General features: G+C 39.8%; 1 protein-coding gene across 2 annotated transcripts in view; it reads left to right on the top strand.

The window, feature by feature from the left end:
* LOC109402335 (protein Shroom) overlaps positions 1-20,341 on the top strand; it is an 835,627-nt gene that overhangs the window by 45,119 nt on the left and 770,167 nt on the right. For both annotated transcript variants that reach the window (XM_062849388.1, XM_029864194.2), the window contains exon 2: positions 1,179-2,276. In XM_062849388.1, coding sequence (XP_062705372.1) covers positions 1,896-2,276 — 381 coding nt within the window. In that variant the 5' untranslated portion in view covers positions 1,179-1,895. The remainder of the gene's footprint in view (positions 1-1,178; positions 2,277-20,341) is intronic.

The raw sequence follows: 20,341 nt of genomic DNA, 5'->3' as shown, positions 1-20,341 counted from the left end.
ATTTTTATGGTGATTGGTCTAAAACCTCTAACTGTCAAAAGATGGCGCTGGTCATTACCATCAACTTTGCCGAAGACATCATTGCACTATTTCCTCAATCCTACGAGCTATTTTAAGACACAAAATGGACATTTTGTAAAAAATGACCATGTAAGCTTATACTATATGGTCATTTTTTACAAACGAAAAAAAAAGTGCATTCCAAAAATTTCAGCAATCAAAGCTTATGAAATCACCTTCTCAAGAATATTTTTTCGAAAATTTTCCACTAATTCGGGCATAGTTTTTCCGGCTTTTCTTTATTATTTTCTCAACGGTGGAAAATTTTGTGGAAAACTGTTTGCACTTCATTTTTTTTGAATTCCTGAGAAAATTTTCTTTCATTTTCATTAAAAAACTTTGTTCCTATGATGCTTGGTTCTTGAGTTATGATTTAAAAAAAAAAGGCTTTTTTGGCACATTTGGAAAGTTTTAAACAAAATTGGCCATAATTCAAAAACGAAGAAAAAAGTGCATTCCAAATATTTCAGCAATTAAAACTTATGAAATAACCTTCTCAAAAACATTTTTTTTGAAAATTTTCCGCGGGTTCAGGCATAGTTTTTCCGGCTTTTCTTTACAAATTTTCTCAACTGTGGAAAACTTTGCCCAGTTCATATTTTTTATAGATTTCTGAGAAAATTTGCTTTCATTTTCTAAAAAAAATATTAGTTTCTACGATGCTTCGTTCTTGAGTTATGATTTTTCAAAGTAGTGTCAGGGGAAAACAAGAAATTTCCACCTGAGTTTTTCGGAAAAATAGGCGACCCTGAATTTTTCTTATTTTTTTTATGAGCCCTGCCTGATTTTATCATTATTTTTTTTGTAGACTTCTGGACTCAAAATTTGCTAAGTTCCCAGAATGATCAAATGCTTCTATTTTGTATTTTTTTCTAGAAGTTGTACAAATTCAGTTTTTCTCGAGCTGTGAATATATTTTTAGGTGAGCTCGTTCCATATTATTGTTATTGAATTTGAACACTGTTTACTTAGTAGATTAATTTATACTTCTTAATACCACTGTTGAAGACCGATCGTCCGGGCCACCCTAAGTAGAGAAAGAGAAATTACACAACCCCTTTTCTTCGACAGCATCATAATAATAATCATCTTTCTCCGTCTCCAACAACAATCAACAGGCTATGCTGACTTGCTGGTGCTGGTGCTGCTGCTGCCGCCGGGGAGGCCAAACAAGATCACCCCCTTTCACCCTAACTACATCTAATGCATAATCACCGAGTCGCACAAAGTCGCGCGGATCGTCGTGGATCGGCCGTCGTCGTCGTGTTTGGCGGCGAAATTTGATTTAATTAAGCGCCTTGCGCACGGAGCCCGTGGAAAACAATAGTCCTCTCCCCCATTACACGACGCCCTGTTTCTCATCCCCAGTGTGAGGAACGGGGGAGGCAAAAGTGCAAGGGGCAACAATTATCACACCCCCCAACCCGCTTCGCATTCGCATGGGACAGGAGAGGTCCGGAAAGTGTTGTGAGAAGTGCGCGCACGCTCGCGCGACCGAGCGTCTCTTAAAGAAGTGCGAAAAAAGGTCAAACCCTGGCGCTGGATGTGAGTAAGTGGAGTTAGGAAGAAAGCTCAGCGTGCGTGTGGGGAAAAAATGCTCCCCTTTGTGCAATCAACTCGAGAGTTCCCTCCGCCGCCGTGTGTATGTGAATAGCGCGCATGGAGCGCTCAAAAAGTTTTTAAGGTTTTCTAAAAAAAAGTCTCAAAGAAGTAAGCAAACGCGCTGAATGTGGAAGAAGCAGAAGAAGAAAAAGTTTGCGAATGTGTACAGTGTGGAGTGTTAGTGTTTAGGCTTGTTCGTTACGGGATAAGATATCTCGGCTTTATACTAAACAATGGATCGGTTTAGTGTGAACAACAACGGATCGACCGTTGGCGGTGGTGCGACTTCCACTTCAGGTACTCAGGTCGTCAATAGCGGCGGCTCTGGTGTCTCTGGTAACAATGCTGCCGCCAGTACCAACAACAGCACCAACGTCGCTAATAATAGCAACAACAGCGCCGCCAGCAACAACAACAACAACAACAATGGTGTGAAGTTGCGCCCTGATCGCGGTGGTAATGCGTCCATTGACTCGACGCTTTCATCGGCCTCATCTTCGGCGGTGTCCGGAATTGCATCCAGCTATCGGCGGTCGTTTCATCACCGGCTGGGACCGGGCAGTGCCAGTGCAACGTCCGATTACAGCATGTCCACCGTGGCCGAATCGATACAGGTAAGAGAGGGGTTTGTCATTTTCTAATATTTGGATCAAGCGAAAGATGTGGGAAACGAACGTATATGTAACATTGATCAAAAAAGTTGGTTCAATCGATTCTCCCCTTTAAAAATAAAGCCAGCTTCAGGTTAGACTGCGGAGGTAATAACAGGCTCACCGATATTGGAGTATTACTCATAAGAAGCTTTTTCTGGAAGCAATAAGAATTCAATCTTCCATAAACAGTATTGTTGCATATTTACATATGTAGACCAACACCAGTGTCAGGGTTGTAAAATGTCATAATCATAAACCCTGGCTCTGGGCACATGGGACATATCTAGATAAACGGCTCTAAAATTTTCAGTTCTATGGGTTAAAGTTTCTGGTGGCGTTTCAAGAGATATCTCCACATAAACATAATTTGAATAAAAAAATCCTTCAGGAATTTATGCTGGGGTTTCTTTAGAAGATCCCGATGAAATCCTTCCAGCAGTTATAGCTTGTGTTCTTCAAATTTTTCTAAGGAGTCTTACAGAGACTTTATCCAGAGAACCTGGAGAAATTCCTAACAAGATTTTCCTAGGAATTACTTTTGGTGTTTCTCAAGGAATTACTCTTGGAATTTATTTAACAATTCTTGCTGGGACTGCTTCTAGAATTTCAATTTGGTTTTCTGTATAAATTTCAGATGGGAGTTCCGTTAGAGATTCTTCCATGTATTTTCTCGGAATTCCTTTAGAGATTGCTCTAGAGAATCATTCAGGGATTCCTCTAACGATGTCTACAGGAGTTCCTTAAGGGATTTATCTGGAGATTCTCCAAAGATTTCGTCAGATTTTTCCAGGGATTTCTTCAGAAATTCTTCTTAGCATTCTTGCAATAAACCCTGGGATTTCTCCAGACATTCATGGGGGGATTGTTCCAGGAGTTCCTGGCAGCATTTTTTTAAAGATTTTTGCTGGGATTCCTCGAGAAATTACTGTAGGGATTCCTATTAGGGTTCATCCAGTGATTCCTTGACGATTTTTTCTATGATGATGATTAACCTGGGCTTGTTAGGGGAATATCTGTAAATAAAAGAAAATCGGGTTAAGTACGGTTCCTTTGAATTCCACTAAGAATTTGCATCCTTTGACAGATACGTATTTCGACCTCAACTGTAAGGTCGTCTTCAGTGTCTTGTACTTGACTCGACTCTCGAGTCAAGTACAAGACACTGAAGACGACCTTACAGTTGAGGTCGAAATACGTATCTGTCAAAGGATGCAAATTCTTAGTGGAATTCAAAGGAACCGTACTTAACCCGATTTTCTTTGATTTTTTCTAGAAATTCCCCTGAGGATTGGCACAGGGATTGCTCCAGAAATTGGTGCTAGGCTTCTCTTCTTGTGCTTTAGGCGTTCGTCTAGGAACGCCTCATGTACTTCCTACAGCATTTCAGCTGAGATATCTCCAATAACTCATAATTCAGTGAAAATTAGTTGATTTTTAATGCAGCTCCTCCAGCATTTGCATTAGGGATTCCTCAAAGATCTTTACATAGAATCCTCCAAAAATACTGAGGGGTTTTCTAAGGGTATTCCTCCAGTAGCTTTTCCTGGATCTCTTTCGCGAACTCCCCAGAGGCCCTTCCGAAAATCTCTTGAGGGATTTCGTCTGAAATTCTTTCAGTTTGTCTATCAATATGAATTAGTTGCAACTCATTTTTTCCGAAGAGTTGCTTGTTGCGGTGTTAAGTTTGATGGCTATAAAACAATATGTATTGATATTTAACCTTCAAGGCAGTAAAGGGGCGTTTACGGCGTATTTAAGGTGGAAAAGTTTAAGAGTATTCGAGAACTCCCCGAAGTTCAGGCCATTTGATCTGCTAGTGTAATCTGTGATCAGTAATCAGTGGAGCTTTATGAATAAAAAGTGCTGTCAAGTGGTGGGTTAACTTTGTGTTTGAGGGGCTCCAAGAACTCCCTTGAGTATAGGTCGTCGGGTCTACCAACGTATTTGTTTGTCTCTAAAAGCTTTATGACTAAGGTTCATACTCACACAACTTCATGTAATTATGGTCGTTATGCTTAGTAAGGTGTAATGTAAAGTATATAATGTATGTCATGTAGTAAAGTAACTGAAATTTTTAACGCTTTGAAACGTCTCTTGAACCTCCATGAAACCTCTGTAAAATTCACTTGAGACTCTTGAGATCCTCTGAAGCTCCCTAAAATCTCTCTTAAACCTTTATTACAAGTTTTATTTTCGTGTTAAATGTTGTATTTTAACTAAATTTTAATTAAATTTTCCCCTAGTATTAATGCACATTTATAGGGCTCTGGCAGAAATGGAGACCCGCAATCCTATTTCGATTGCCATCATTCAGGCCTTTTCGGGCCGCGATTGAGTACTAGAGGTGTAAACCTTTCCCTGGTACAGACTTCAAGGTATAGAACTCTAGTGATGAAACCCGAATCGGGATGCCCCCTTAGGATTAGAAATTCCTAGACAAAACTCAAGCTATGAAAGCAACTAATGCGAACAAAAGGCAAACAGCCAGGAAAAAAAAACATGAATACAGGATTTGACTGATGGACCAACAACAATCATGAAACCTCGTCATCATGTCATCGGAAATTGTTATCCATTAGGGTAACAAGGCAAAATTTATGTTCTGTGTTGTATGTGTCCATATGTGATGTCCTATTTTATTACGCATTTGTAGTGCTCCACTATAGATGTTATATTTCTAATATGCATTTGTAGTGCTTCATTATTTTTTTCGTAATACCTTCTGAAACGTATCGAAACACCTTTAAACGCTTTGAATCGCCTGTGAAACCTCTGTGAAATTCAACTGCAAGTATTTGAAGCCCCCTTAGACCACCTGAAACCTCCTGAAACGTATTTAAATGCATTTTAACGCCTTGAAACGCCTTAAACGTGATTGAACGTTTTGAAACGCTTTGAAACGCCTAAAATCCTCATGAAAGCTCTGGGAAATTTGCCTGAGAGCTTCTGTAGCCCCCTAAAACTACTCTGAAACCTCTTGAAACGCCCTGAAACGCATTGAAATGCTTTGAAGCGCAATGAAACGCTTTGAAACGTCTCTGAAACCTCAATGAAGCCTCTGGGAAATTCATCTGCGAGCCTCGGAAGCCCCCTTGAACCTCCCGGAAACCTCCTGAAACGTCCTAAAACGCATTGAAACGCCTTAAAATACCTTAAAACGCTTTGAAACGCCTCTCAAATCCCCATAAAATCTCCGTGAAATTTGCCTGAGAGCTTCTGAAGCCCCCTAAAAGCCCTCTGAAATCTCCTGAAACGCTCTGACGCGCATTGAGAAGCCTTGAAACGCCTGTGTAACCCCAATGAAACCTCTGTGAAATTTACCTGCAAGTATCTGAACCCCGTGAATCCTCCCGAATCGCATTGAACTTAAAACTAATTGAAACGTTTTGAACTCTATGAAATTCACCTGAGTCCTTCTGTAGTCCCCTGAAACTAGTCTGAAACCTTCTGGAACGCCCTGAAACGCATTGAAACGTTTTGAAACACAATTAAACGCTTTGAAACGCCTCTGAAATCTCAATGAAACCTCTAGGAAATTAATCTGCGAACCTCGGAAGCCCCTTGAACCTCCTGGAAACCTCCTGAAACGACCTGAAACGTCCTGAAACGCAATGAAACGCCTTAAAACACCTTAAAACGCTTTGAAACGCCTCTCAAACCCCCATGAAATTTCCGTGAAGTTTACCTGAGAGCTTCTGAAGCCCCCTAAAAGCCTTCTGAAATCTCCTGAAACGCTCTGAAGCGCATTGAAACGCTTTCAAACGCCTCTGTAATCCCGATGAAACCTCCATGAAATTTACCTGTGAGCCTCTGAAGCCCCCTTAATCGCCCGGAAACCTCCTGAGACGCATTCAAATGCATTGGAACGCTTCTAAAACCCCATTAAATAGCTGTGAAACTCACCTGAGCGCCTCTGAAGCCGCCTGAAAACCCTGGAACGCATTGAAATGCCTTGAAACGCTTTGAAACGCCTCTGAAACTGACATTGAATTTCCGTAAAATTCACTTGCGAGCCTCTGACGCCTCCTTCAACTCCTCTGAATCCTCATAAAATGCCCTGAAACGTATTGAAACGCTTTGCAACGCCTCCTAAACCCCCATGAAACCTCTGTGAAGCTAACCTGAAAACCTCAGAAGCCCCCTAAAACACTTCTCAAACGTCTTGAAACGCATTGAAACAATTTGAACGTTTCAGAGAAATCTTGAAATCAACGTGTAACTCACCTGAGAGCCGATAAAGCCCTTAAACGCCTCTGAAGTTTCCTGAAACATCTTTAAAAGCGTTGAAGATTATTGAAACGTCTCCGGAAACCCCACATAATTTACCTGAGAGTGTATGAAGAGGGGGCTGTGGAGATTGCTCAGAGGCGATTCCTGTGCGCTTCAGGAGGTTTCAGAGGGCTTTCAGGGGGGAAAGCCCTCTGAAACCTGAAGCGCCCAGGAAACGTCTCTGAGCAATCTCCACAGCGTAGGTCAAGTCAATCGTGCAGCACCTTTAACTTGATAATTTGTCAAAACGTGAAGAAAAATATTCATTCTACATTTCTTCGACCCCTCGGGAACGGCCTGATCATTCCCGAAAATCATGGGTACCCTCAGGAAAGTTACCAAAGTGGTCTTATCATAATTAACCGTACGACACCTCATACTTCGTGATTTGTCGAAACGTGAAGGAAAATAGTCCTTTCAGGATCTCATGACACCTTACGATGGTCCTGGACACTCGGATGTCCCCAGGAAAGTGGCCAAGAAGGCCTCCCCCACAATGTTAGTCAAAATCCAGAAAGAAATTCCGCCAGGGTTTTTTTTTGTGTGGAAATTCTGTAGAAATACCTCTTGAATTGCCTCCCAGGATTTCTCACAATAAATTTCCGCATTTTTTCAGGCCATTTTCCTTCGTATTCCTTTTTAAATTGCTTTCCTTTCTTGGGACTTTCCCAGCAGATCTTCTCGGATAGGCTGATTAAAGGCTTATAGGCTTATAAAATGTTTTATAGCACAGGGGGTGGCCAACATGTTTGGGATAGGCAACTTTTTTTCTTTCACAAAAAAGTTCAACATGCTGTAACTTTTCATACAGTGCATCAACTATTCTTAAATTTTGACTGTTTGCCAACCTATTACATGTGCATCATTGGTACGAATTTGAGCTCAATTGGGTAATCTTTCGCGAAGCTAGATTCGTTTTCGTAAAACACTATTTTTAAGACAACTAATATTTTAGCTGACATATCTCGGAGACCAGTGAACCGATAAATTTGGATAAATCCTCTTGGAATTCCTCCACAAATTTCTAATGGGATTTCTCTAGAAATTCTTGCTGAGCTTGTCCCAGAGGATTCTCCAAGAATTCCTATACAAATCCTGACTGTAATGCCTCCAAGGATTCCTGTAGACATTTCTTTTGTGATTTCTCCAGAGATTTTTTAAGGATTCCTTTATGAATTTCTCTTGGAACATCGGCTGAAATTCTTGCTAGGATTCCTTCAGATATTTCTATTAAGATTTCTTCAGGAATTCTTGCTGAAATTTCTCAAATAATATCAGCTGGGGTTTCTTCAGTAATTGCTCTTTGGAAGACACCAAGAATCCCTGGAGGATTACCAGCAAGAATTAATCAGTAGGAATTCCTGGAGTGGATTTTCAGCAGAAATTAGGCCGGAACAAATCTCCTAAAATAAGGTAATGGTTTGTTCAGCAAACTTTCCAAAAATACATTTTTCTGCGACTTTGCAGATGACACCAATACTTTATCTTCATTTATGAAAAAAAGTGAATTCCTATCGCACTTTTAGGTGGACTAACCACAAAGGTGAAAATCCGAAATAAAGAGTTAAGGACAAACGTCTTGAAATCCCGCTTCAACAGTGCATCAAAACTTTAGATGCACAAATATCAAGAAGCAAGCTTTATACAATAATGCATTTCATTATTCTGTTCTTGCTTACCTGTAATAAGCTTAAAATAAGAAGCTCAGGTGCGCTGGTTTTGTTTACGAAGAGCTTTGTGTTCTCGAAACCGTGAGTAGGTGCCAAAGTCGACCATTGTGGCGGCCATTTTGGGATTCTAACTAGTTTGTCCTTAAGTCAGGAAAACAAATTCTTCTGAGACACGATACCTCTAAATTCAATACTTGAAGCCACAAAACATGGATTATGGATGTGAACGCCAGCATACAGTAGGTAGCAGGTTCCTCCGGAGATTATGTCTGGTGGCCACATCCGGTAGTTCCCAAACGGTCTAAAACTGCTTGAAAAAGATGTTTAACGATAGAGACGTAAGTTCTAATGAAAATAGTGAGAATTTGATTGCGAATCATAATGAAAAACATATTATGTTCCGTAAAATAGCATTTTTAATGAATAACGGGTGAAAATGACCAAGTAGAATCGAAATCTAGAACATCCGGAACTGATTCCGTAGCGTCAGCATGTTCAAAGTACAGAGTGATCATTTTATGGCCAAATACATTAGCTGATTCCGTTTTGCCTTTCTCGTACACTAAGTGTACTGGGAAGGCTATATGTTCACTCCAAAAATGACTTTTTGATAGAAGGCCCGGAGGGTCGAGTCATATATACCAATCAACTCAGCTCGGCGAATTGAAGTGATGTCTGAGTGTGTGTATGTGTGTGTACAAATAAACTCACATCACTTTTTGGCAGTAAACCTCAACCGATTTTAATGACTAACGGATCATTCGACGCGGAATCTGGTCTCATTGTTTCCTATTGAAAATGGTTCGGATCGGTCCAGCCGTTCCATAGTTATGACCATTTAGGCGATCCGGACCGGTACCCCAGGCAGGGGCCAGATATGAAAACGCTACAAACCCATCCATGCGACACATCAAACTACGACATTTTCGATAACTTGATGAATTGTAACCATGAAAATGGTCTCAGACCATATCTGAACCGGTAGTGTCCCGGAATCGGTTCCGTGTGTCCCAACGGAAGTGGCCAAACATAAAAGTAAGCTAAACCCATGCATGCGACATATCATACCGCGGCTTTTTCGATAACTTGATGAATGGTAGGCAGGAAAATGGTCTCAGACCATATCGGAATCGGTATTATTCCGGAACCGGTTCCAGATGTTCTGCTGGAGGTGGCCAAGTATAAAAGTTAACCAAACCCATGCACGCGACACATCAAATAGTGGCTTTTTTGACATCCTGATGTACGGTAAGCAGGAAAATATTCTCAGACCAAACTTGAACCGGTTGTGTTCCGGAACCGGTTCCGGGTGTCCTGCCGGAATTGGCCAAATATAAAATTGAACGAAAACCGAACATGCGACATATCATACCGCGGTTTTTTCGATATCCTGACGAACAGTAAGCAGGAAAGCATTCTCAGACCATATCAGAACCAGTAGTGAGGTGGCCAAGTTTAAAAGTTAACCAAACCCATGCATGCGACATATCAAATAGTGGCTTTTTTGATATCCTGATGAACAGTAAGCAGGAAAATATTCTCAGAATATATCTGAACCGGTAGTGATCCGGAACCGGTTCCGGGTGTCCCGCCGGAAATGGCCAAATGAAAGTGAACCAAACTGATGCATGCAACACATGAAATCGCGGATTTTTTAGTATCGTGATTTGGCAAAAAAAAAGTTTCCGGCCATATTTGGGACAGCCAGTAGTGTTCTACAACAGATTACGGGTGCCCCATCGGTAGTGGTCAAATGTAAAGGAGAACCAAACCCATAATTACGACACATTAAATTACTTTTTAGGTAACCTGATGAACGGTTAACAAGAAAAACAATCAACCACACTTTGTAAAACCAATAATGTGCCGAAACTGGTTCCAGCCAGGTGCCCCGCCAGAAGTGGTCAAATGTAGAACGGAACCAAACGCATGCTCACAGCACAATTAATAACGGCTCCTTCAATAACACAAAGAAAGGTCAGCAAGAAAATAGTCTCAGGCCACATTTAAGACTACTGGTAGTGTTTCGGAACCAGTTTCGAGTGTCTCGCCGGAACTGCCGAAATGACAAATGAACCACACCCATGTGTGCGGTACATCAATTCGCGACTTTCTAGGAAAACTGATTAACAATTTGCTTGAAACTTGTCTAAAGTGCCCCACACAATGCATTCGTTTGCGTGTGCGTGACAGTAGTTTGACAGATTTCCCTTGGGAAAACTGTCAAAAAAAGACCACATCAGGGACAATCGGTGAGTGGTAAAATGTGAACCGAAAGTGAGTTGGAAAGTAGTAAAATGTGAAATTGAACCAAACCCATGCGTGTGGTACCATAAAACCACGCCAATTCGACATTGATTGCTGTCAAATTACCTGGGTAAACTTTTAATTTGATAAACTAACTCTATTTTAGTTTTTGTTTAGATTGTAGGATTTGTTTTCTGATATTATTCAGCCGTACTAACGTCGGACTATGTACCATCAGTAAGTTTTAAGTCAATTCAAAGATGGCTTTGATAAAATGCTTGCTTTACTTTAAAAATATCTGGATTCAAAAACACTTTGACTTATGTCGACGGAAAGATTGTGCGAACATATTCGACGAGAAAGGCACTATCACCACTAGGTGGATTAATTTGTTTTTTTTTTTTTTTTAAGAATCAAAATCATTTCTTTTGGAACTCTTTCAAAATCTTCACACTAGTATTCTATCAATAATATTACCAAAGAAATGTTAGGTCCACCAAAAATCTGTGCATCTATTTTGCCGGAAACTCTTCTGCAGAAGTATTATCTACAGTTTCTTTTGAAAAGGAGTTTCGTCAAAAGTTGGCTTCCGAATTCCACCGAAAATTTTAAGAACTCGACAAGATACTCTTACAGCGCCCTGTCCTAAGAAAAAACATTCGACAGAAATATTCTAGGAAATATTCCTTTACGAAATTCAGTGTGATTCTTCAGAACTTTTTGCCAATATTTTACTCAGAATAACTTACTTTGAGAACAATTAAGACAATGCAATTTATATATTTACAAAACATATTGCTCGTCTATTACGTATGAAATTGCATATGCTAGTTTCGTCATGACTTAACAACCATCGGCTGCTTTTCCATCCAAAACAATCATTTCCAAAGTACATCGAGCAGAAAATCCGAAATTTGCGTCATTCCTTCTCGTAACCCGCCCCAAACAAGGTTAATCCCGTCGTAAACTCACAAACTGGCCGCCGCACCGGCGGCGCAGCCCTGTACCGTACGCTTTTGCAACACACTCCCATCCCACTTCCTGGCAATCTACGGCTACCGTGTTGTTAGTGCCTAAAAGCCTTCCCTCTTCAACCAGGGGGGAAATAACATGTTATTTATGAACTCTCGCTCGGGGGGCTGGCGGTCTAGAATTACAAACTAAAACATAACCAAAAAGGCGAATTCGAAAAATGAAACAGTAGAACCCATTCCGTCCGCGTTCATAAAGCATTGTCCAGTTAGAATCCGGACGCAGATAATCACTTATATCTCAGAGGTGGAATAACAAACAGAAAAGGTTAAGCCCTCAAAACAAAGACAATTTACTGTAGTTTCATGGAAAAATATCATTAAAATTATTAAATTTAATTTTTAATACATTTTCTCATTTTTTCCGTGATAGCTTCCTTAAAAATCTGCACAATGGTAGTAAATTTTAACATCAACCCCTTCGGCGTATTTGTTTAACAATCGGGTCATCTCTTTAGTGTCCTGAGACCCTCTACCAGTCTGATTAGGAATCCAAAGAAACTTTAACAATATTTCTCTCCTTTCGAAATTAAGGGCTTACCAGTGAATTCCAATGAAGCGAAATTTGAGTGTTTTTTCGTTAATAAACACTATCCAACAATGATGACACCACTGCACATCTCAGGCTGTCGTGATAGCTCACCAAAGTAGCTCAAACCTCTTCAGATCCCTTGTGGGCATTTTTGAAAAGCAGCACGCCATTCTTGAGGTTATCATCTTTGTACACATTTGGTGTCAAAATCGTGATGTGAGAAAACGATGTCCAGAGCTCGAACTTCCTGGCAAATCTTGGAATTCCAAGCAGATTTATCCATGAACATAAACTTTAATCTTCCTTGGACACTTCCTCATGGCATGGTTAACAACATCTGAGCACATCACACGTAATGGTTTTGGAGATATTAACATTTTTAGCGACTATCGTACCTGACCACCCTAAATTTTCAGCGTGTTTGTGCAAGATTTTTTTCCTTCGCATGTCTTCAATCTGAAATAACTTTTCACTCGTAGCAAGAAAATCGATGAAATTTTCTCCGTCATTAGAGGACTTGTTTATGATCAGACTGCAGTGAAAAAAAATATGATTATGATCATTTAGAGCGTCACAATAAAATATCCTTTGCGTCCGGATTCTAACTGGACAATGCTTTACATAGGTCATGCCGCGTCATTCCATCGATGATCCGCAAGAACTGGGGGCCCTCCACTTGCACTCGGGGCTAATTTCCACCGACCGACGGCGCGAGAGCTTTTAATAACTAGACCGTTGTTCCCCGTGTTTGTTCGGTCCGGCCGAATTCGGAAAAGATGGAGAATCGAATCGGACTTTCCGAACCAACTGCCGCGCGGCCGCTGAAGAGAAACCACAGAGAAAAAGTGCACAGACATGACCCAAAAAAATCAACAAACACCGAAGGAATCTACAGTTAACCCCCTCTGGAATTGGATATTCCCGGCTGCGGCCATTAATGCGCGTTCATGACGACGACGGCGATGGTTGGGGCTGTTTTCATAATCCAGCCATTACGGGGCGCAACGCCGCATAATGCGTTGACATGCAGCTCGTCCGTCTAGCAGCGCAGCGCCTGGAAGTGGAGGCTCGTACCTAACGTACCTACGTTGTTGTCGATCGTAAATCCAGACCTTGAGCGAAGGTCTTCGAGTTTTGTTTGTTTCTTTTTGGGGAATCGCGCTAATGGCACACATCATATATGTGAGTGGAACGGCGCACAGAAATAGGCCATTAGCGTACCGGGACCGGTATCCACCTCAGGCCGCAGCACGATGATGGACGGATGATGTTTCGGCGATCGCCTGTCAAAGCAAGTGCAGATTACGGCATTTCGTAGATGGATCAGTCGGGACCACCAATAACTGCGGGAAGATCGACTCGATCGTGTGTAGGAAACCGGTCCGCAAATAGAGAAGGTAATGATGATTTATTGCTGAATAGAAATTAGGGAAGAGGATGTGTGAATTCCATTTGAGTGTTGAATTCCTTCGCGTGGCGTCTGGTACTTTTCTGATAATTTAAATAATTGATTGGCCAATCTCATCAAGGCGACAGAACTTGGCTCCAATCATCGATCAGGATCAGACCCACGCTCAATCACCAAAATCTTTAACTCTAGCATTCCATCGAGCATCGTATTCCTTTTCTCGACTCATGCACAGAAATGACGTAGCTGATCAGACACTCGTTCCGAAATCGTTCGTACGCCTAACATTAAAATCAGAGTTCCGCATGGTCAGAATCCGGACAGTAATGGTGGCACGAAAAAGAGATCATAGAACAAACCAAAGATGAAACTAAGACCAATCATATCCAAAGGTTTCGCACGGAAAACAATTTCGGAATCGCGCTGAATGCCGCAAACTGTACTGTAGAGCACTTTTAGAGCATGAAGAGATTACTGCTTGACTTCCGGTCATCTTGCGATAATTACCCATCTATCCTGGTCGACCACTCTGCCACAAACCATTCTGATGTGCCTGTTGGCTACTGGCTATGGTGGATGGAAATTAAAGGGGTAAAAGAAATCGTAAATTTAATTAACCTATGAAGTGAAGTACCGTGAGTAAGTACAAGAGAAAAGCTGGAACAAGTACTCATTGTACGATGGGATGTTTCTTCGGGGGCTTTTGCAAGCCCGTGGAACTGGCCGAAGGTCGATGATCGATACTAAGGGTGTGTATTGCAGAATGTGTGAACTTGGTCGGTGAATGTACGGGGTTTCTGTATTTGGGTTGGGGTATTTAGGCTCGATTCCCGATCTGGGATTAGAATCATTTTCTAATGTAAATTTACTTGATTTCCTTTGACATACGAAGACAAGCAATAAATTAGCGAACAATTAAATGGAACCCTACAAATGCACGTTAGGCGCCATGTTAAAAAAAAGGAAATAAATTATTATAGAAGGATTAACATATCACCATATCACTATGCATAGAACCTTTCAAATGTACAAATAAGACATCACAAATTGGCACATCACATCCCAGAAAATGAGTGTGTCTATGTTATCCAGATACAAAACAGCTTCCTATCACAGGATGACGAGGTTTCATTAATTGATTTTGATCCATCAGTCATCATGGGATTCTATTTTATTTGGCAGTTCACCTTTTAGTTGACAGTCATTGCTGTTGCTTTCATAGCTTGATTTTGTCTAGGAAAACTAATCCTAATCGGGCATCCCGTTTCGGGTCCTATTACTAGAGTTCTATAACTTGAAGTACGTGTCAGGGAAAGGTTTGTGTCTCTAGTATTATCCGCTAAACGAAATGGCCTGAATGTTGACAATCAAAATAGGATTGCACTTAATGAACCACTATTCTGCCAGAACCCTATAAATGTACATTAAAATTAGGCGAATATTTAAAAGTCAAATTGCAATATATAACACAAAAAACTCACGAATTTCACATTTATAACACATTAAACAATTATTTCGTAAATAAAAAGCAAATCGCGTTAAGTACTGTTCCTTTGAATTCCACTAAGAATTGGCATCCTCTGAAAGATACGTATTTCGACCTCAACTGTAAGGTCGTCTTCAGTGTCTTGTACTTGACTCGAGTCAAGGTTGATATACGTATCTGTCAGAGGATGCAAATTCTTAGTGGAATTCAAAGGAACAGTACTTAACGCGATTTTCTTTTTATTTACAGATATTCCCCTAACAAACCCAGGTTAATCATCACAACTATTTCGTCTTATTAATGTAACACATATTTATACCCGTAACTAATCTTTGGAGGAAATTCTGCACGAATCTCAAGAGCAATTTCTACTGAAACCTTAACAGAAATTATTTGAGAAATCTTAGCAGAATTTCTATAGAATTCACATGAGGCGTTCCCAGACGAACCCCTTAAATAATCACAAAAAAAGAGTTTCTGTAAGAATTCACGAAGGATTCTTTGGAATAATCCCAGCAGCAATTTCTATAGGCATCCTAAAAGGAATTCCTACAGTAATTTCTTGAGGAATCCCAGGAAAATCCCTGGAAAAAGTCCCAGCAGGAACTCCTGGAATACTCCAAGCAGGAATACCTTGAACTTTTGAAGGAATAGAAAAAAAAATATGTAGGAAAAAATAGAGGTATTCCCAGAAAAAATCTGATGAATTCTTTGGAGGAATCTCCTGCGGATGCTCTGTAGACATCACTAGAGAAATTCTTGGAGGAGTCCCCACACAAATCCATATGGATGAATCTTTGAATGAATTCCAGTTGGATTTTCTGGGCGAAATGCTGGAATAGCCATGGAAGAAATCTGTTTGAGCCATCTCAGTTGGAGTTTCTGACGATATCTCAGCTGAATTTTATGCAGAAATTCTTATTGAAACTCTGGGAGTAGTCCAAGCAATAATTACTAGGAATTCCAGGAGAAATTCCAAGAAGGATCCCATGAGAAATCCCTGGATAAAGTCTCTGCAACCGTCCTTAGTGAAATTTGAAGAATACATGCAATAACTGCTCGAAGGATTGCAGTGGGAATTTCTGCAGTAATGCCAGCATGAGCTCCTGAAGCAATCTCAGCTGGAATGCCTGTAAGAATCCCTTGAGGACTCTCCGGAAAGAAAACGGTATCTGATACAATTTTGCTTGAAAAGGTTGGAAAGGTATTTATTATAGGATTAGAAATATGTGTGTTCACAAAAGTTCTTCCGAATTTTTATTTTACATCGATTTTTAAAACTAACAAAAGATAACCATCTTTGGAATTTTTTATCAAACATAGATTGTTTGTACAGGTTCCAATAAGAAAAATCTATGCACACTGTTTTTTTTTACATCAAATCGTTCTAAAGTTACAATTTGATATATAAAAAAAAAGAAAAACATGGACTTTTTTAAATGCTATTCTAGACGGTATCACATATCTGAGAAATAATTGGTCCTTTTTTGATAAAAACTGTTGAATATTTAAAAAATTTCAAAAAACATTTCACAAGATCCCATGACTTTTAAATTTTGGATTTTTTAAATTCGCTATAACTTAGGAGGAAGTGAGGGATGAACCAACCTAGGGCTGGTAATCTCTATAATAAAGTATTAATAATTATTATTACTAGGAGGATGTTGTAGGAAAAACCAGTTTGCACAGTTTTTTTTTATTGGAACCTGTACGTAGAATCTATTTTTGATATCAAATAAGAGATGAACCAGCCTAGGGCTGAAAATCTTTATAATAAAGTAATAATAATAATAATAATACCGCGGGTACACAGTCATGGATCACTTAGTGATATTTTTACCTCCAAAATTCAATAAAAAATAAAATAAAACAAAAACTACGACTTCGAAAGCACCGTTGGCTACGTTTTGATTTGAACTTTTGATTACCAAACTATTTATAATGTCATGTCATTTTTGCATAAAAATAGAATATTTCACTGTTTACCGAATGCCCTATTATGGATCTATGGATCAGTTCCACGGAGTCCTACATATTATGGATCAATTTGAGCCATATTATGGATCAACGCGTTATTACTCAAAATTCCAACCTTAATATATAATTCGGGTTGGTAAGGCCAAACTACACAGTGTCTTGATTATTTTATTGGTGAAGTACCTGATATAATAGAATAAATAAAAAGAAAACATTGAAAATTCCCAAGTCCATGTACTTTGCAACAGGTACGCCACTAGGGTACAGTGATGTTATCCATCTTAAGTATTATATTTACTATTGTGCGTTTCAAGACACCTGGTTTTCAAGGTTCTATGTTTTTAAATAATACTTTTGTTACATTAAGCTAAAAAAAATTGCGTCGGGAGCGCTGAGCGGGGCGAAAATCAATGTTTGTTTGAAGTGACCCATAATAGCGTCAAACGATCAGTTTCTGGATCACATTATGGATCACTGTTGAAAGTCACATTATTTTAGTATTTTAATCCCAGAATCAAGTAAAATTTCGCTAAATAGATGTAAACATACCTTTTCCGAGGTATACGAGCGGTTTTTATATGAAAATCGGTGGATTTCGACACTTTCAGAGCTTATCACTGCAGGAGTAGCTTCTTATGGATTTCGGCTATTTTCTGGCAGTTATGAGATAGAGTTGTCTTCGTTGCAATATAATACATTTCATTTTCAGATTAATATCTTGAAAATCATTTTTTATCTCAGAAAACAAATACAAAAATGATTTTCGTGCCGAAATATATGTTTTGAGCAAGATATTTGACTTTAAATATCAAAGTGATCCGTTACTGTGTGTGATCCATAACTGTGTAGGGACGGTAATTGGTATCAAAAAATCTCCAATTTTTTTTCCTTTTGCTTGTTTTGAAAATCTATAAAACAATAAAAATTCGAGAAAAATAGTTAGAAACTATTTTGCAAATTTTGAGGCTGGAAGTCAGCTTTCTACAGAAAAATAATAAAAAAAAACATAGTGAAGGGTTTTTGAAAAATATAAAATTATACGACATCTAACATAGATCCGCAATGAATTGAATACGACAAGTTCCTGGACCGACCGTAAACCCAACCCGTCATCCTCAGCATGCTGAAGACCCACGCCTTTACAGCTACGATTATAGGGTCAAAAGTCTATCTACACACCTAGAAAATATCATGTAATTTTAAGTGTCCTGAACCTGACATATACGAGCATCTTTAAAAACACAAATTTAGAGGTTGAAACATGTAAATTTACGTCTTTCAAGGCACCCCACAATAAAACTTAATATTTCTTAGCGTCTAGCAATCGCTAGAACCGATTTGACAGATAAAACATAGAAAAGAAAAAAATTTGTCATGCATGGGATTCGAACACCGGGTCTGCTGATCGTGAGCCACATCTTTTACCTCTCAGCTATTTCACCGAGTTAGAAGGTGGCTGATGAACGTGATACTGATTCTACGTTTCTGGTGAAACGAATTTGTTGACATCTAAAGCAACCAACCAGCACTTACATGATGCGCGTAAAGTTGAGTCCAATTTGTGATTCAATCTTGAAAACGTTTACGTTCTTTGGTGATTCCGTTTCGTGCAAATTTCAGAATTTCTAAGTGTGTAGGTAATAAAGATAAAAAATATTTCCCGGAGCTCCATATGGTTTCTGCTAGAAAATATGCCGAGAGAGCCGAGCGGTCAGGCTAAGGCCGGGGTGGCCTCTGCTGTACATAGTAGCCGCCTCCATTCCACTCGGTCCATGGCTGTTTGTCTCCAGTTCCGCACTCTGCGTAGGGTCCGCAGATCGTCCTCCACTTGGTCGACGCACCTAGCTCGCTGCGCTCCACGTCTTCTTGTACCGGTCGGATGACTCTCGAGAACCATTTTAGTCGGGTTGCTATCCGACATCCTGATGACGTGACCCGTCCACCGTAGCCTCCCAATTTTCGCGGTATGGACGATGGTTGGTTCTCCCAGCAGCTGATGCCATGAATTTCTTTCAGAATGTCCAGAAATTCTCTCAGAAGCTTCGGCTAGACCTTAACAACAAACTTTTCGAGAATCTCTCCACTACATTCATCGAAAGTTTTACCAGAAAATACTTCACAAAGTCTATCAGAAATGTCCTTAGTACTGCTAGATGTACTGATTAAATCTAGGTGACTTTTTGTTGAAACATTTGTAGACATGTAGCATGTACTTTTTGCGAATTTCTGTTTGAACACTGTTGAATACTGGCTTCACTTAGGCTGTTAGCCCGACTGCCAGATTTTTTTTTCGATATCAGGGCGTTTCAGTTCGAGGGGTATCATTTTTAGATAATTTATGCCCAAGAAATGTTCCTGGATCGACTGGGGATGGAACCCATGCTTTATAGCTGTCACTATAGAGACATTTCAGGAGATTTCAGGAAGTTGGCGTTCCAGGGGAGATCAAGGGGTTTCAGGGGCGTTACGAAGGATTTTAAGGGACTTCAGGTGTTGCATGGGGTTTCAAAAGCGTTTCAGGGACTCTCTAAAGTTTCAGAGTCGTTACACGAGTTGTTGAAGGGGTATTCCAGAAGGTTATCAGGAGCGTTTCATGATGTTTCAAGGGTTTAAGGGGTTCGAGAAACGAGAAATAGAGAAAAAATGATATTTTTATTCTTTTATTTTGAAGTATGAGTTCTTAAGAATGCTCTAATTTTTTGATATGTATGGTTATGTATAAATGTCTCAGCTTTCAATTGATGCAAAAATTCGGTGTTTGCCATCATGGTGAAAAAAATGTTTTGTTATAAAAATCCAAGATGGCGGCCAAAATCAATCTTGCCTCTTTGCAACAACAATTCGTTTTGAGGTGGTTTTTGGAGAAACTTTCGAGTTATAACGGTTTCAATGAGCCACCATTTGACCAACAAAAAATCGAGGGGTCTGCAAAAATTGCTGTGACTCTAACTAACTCTAATGGACCCCCCATCAATTTGAGTAACCAAATGCATTTTCCTTACTTTTTTTGCGAGAAAATCGCCACCTTAAACATTTTTGAAGACAAGGTGTAAATAGTGGACCGATCTTAGCGAGAATTACCCATATGTTTCATAGCATTGAGGCGGCGCTTTCAGGGGCGACAAAAAAAAACTTAAATTTCGAAGACACAGTGTGCGTTCAATTGACAAATTGAGAAATTTGTGAAAAACACCGATTATTTTGATGGGATTTGAACCGACGACTTCGTATCGCTAGTTCGGCGCTTTAACCATCTAAGCCACAAAACAAATCTCGATTCTGTGAAGTAGGAAGTGAAAGTGAATTCGAAGCACCACCCTAACCTGGTCCGTTTATCACAACTTCATGTCTCTTTCGACTGGTATAGCCGGAAATGGACGAAAAAAATTATCTGCTTTGCTAGGGG

The sequence above is a fragment of the Aedes albopictus genome, chromosome 2 (assembly GCF_035046485.1).
Source record: "Aedes albopictus strain Foshan chromosome 2, AalbF5, whole genome shotgun sequence".
In the NCBI taxonomy this organism is placed as follows: Eukaryota; Metazoa; Arthropoda; class Insecta; order Diptera; family Culicidae; genus Aedes; species Aedes albopictus.
This window is presented reverse-complemented; position numbering and strand designations above follow the sequence as displayed.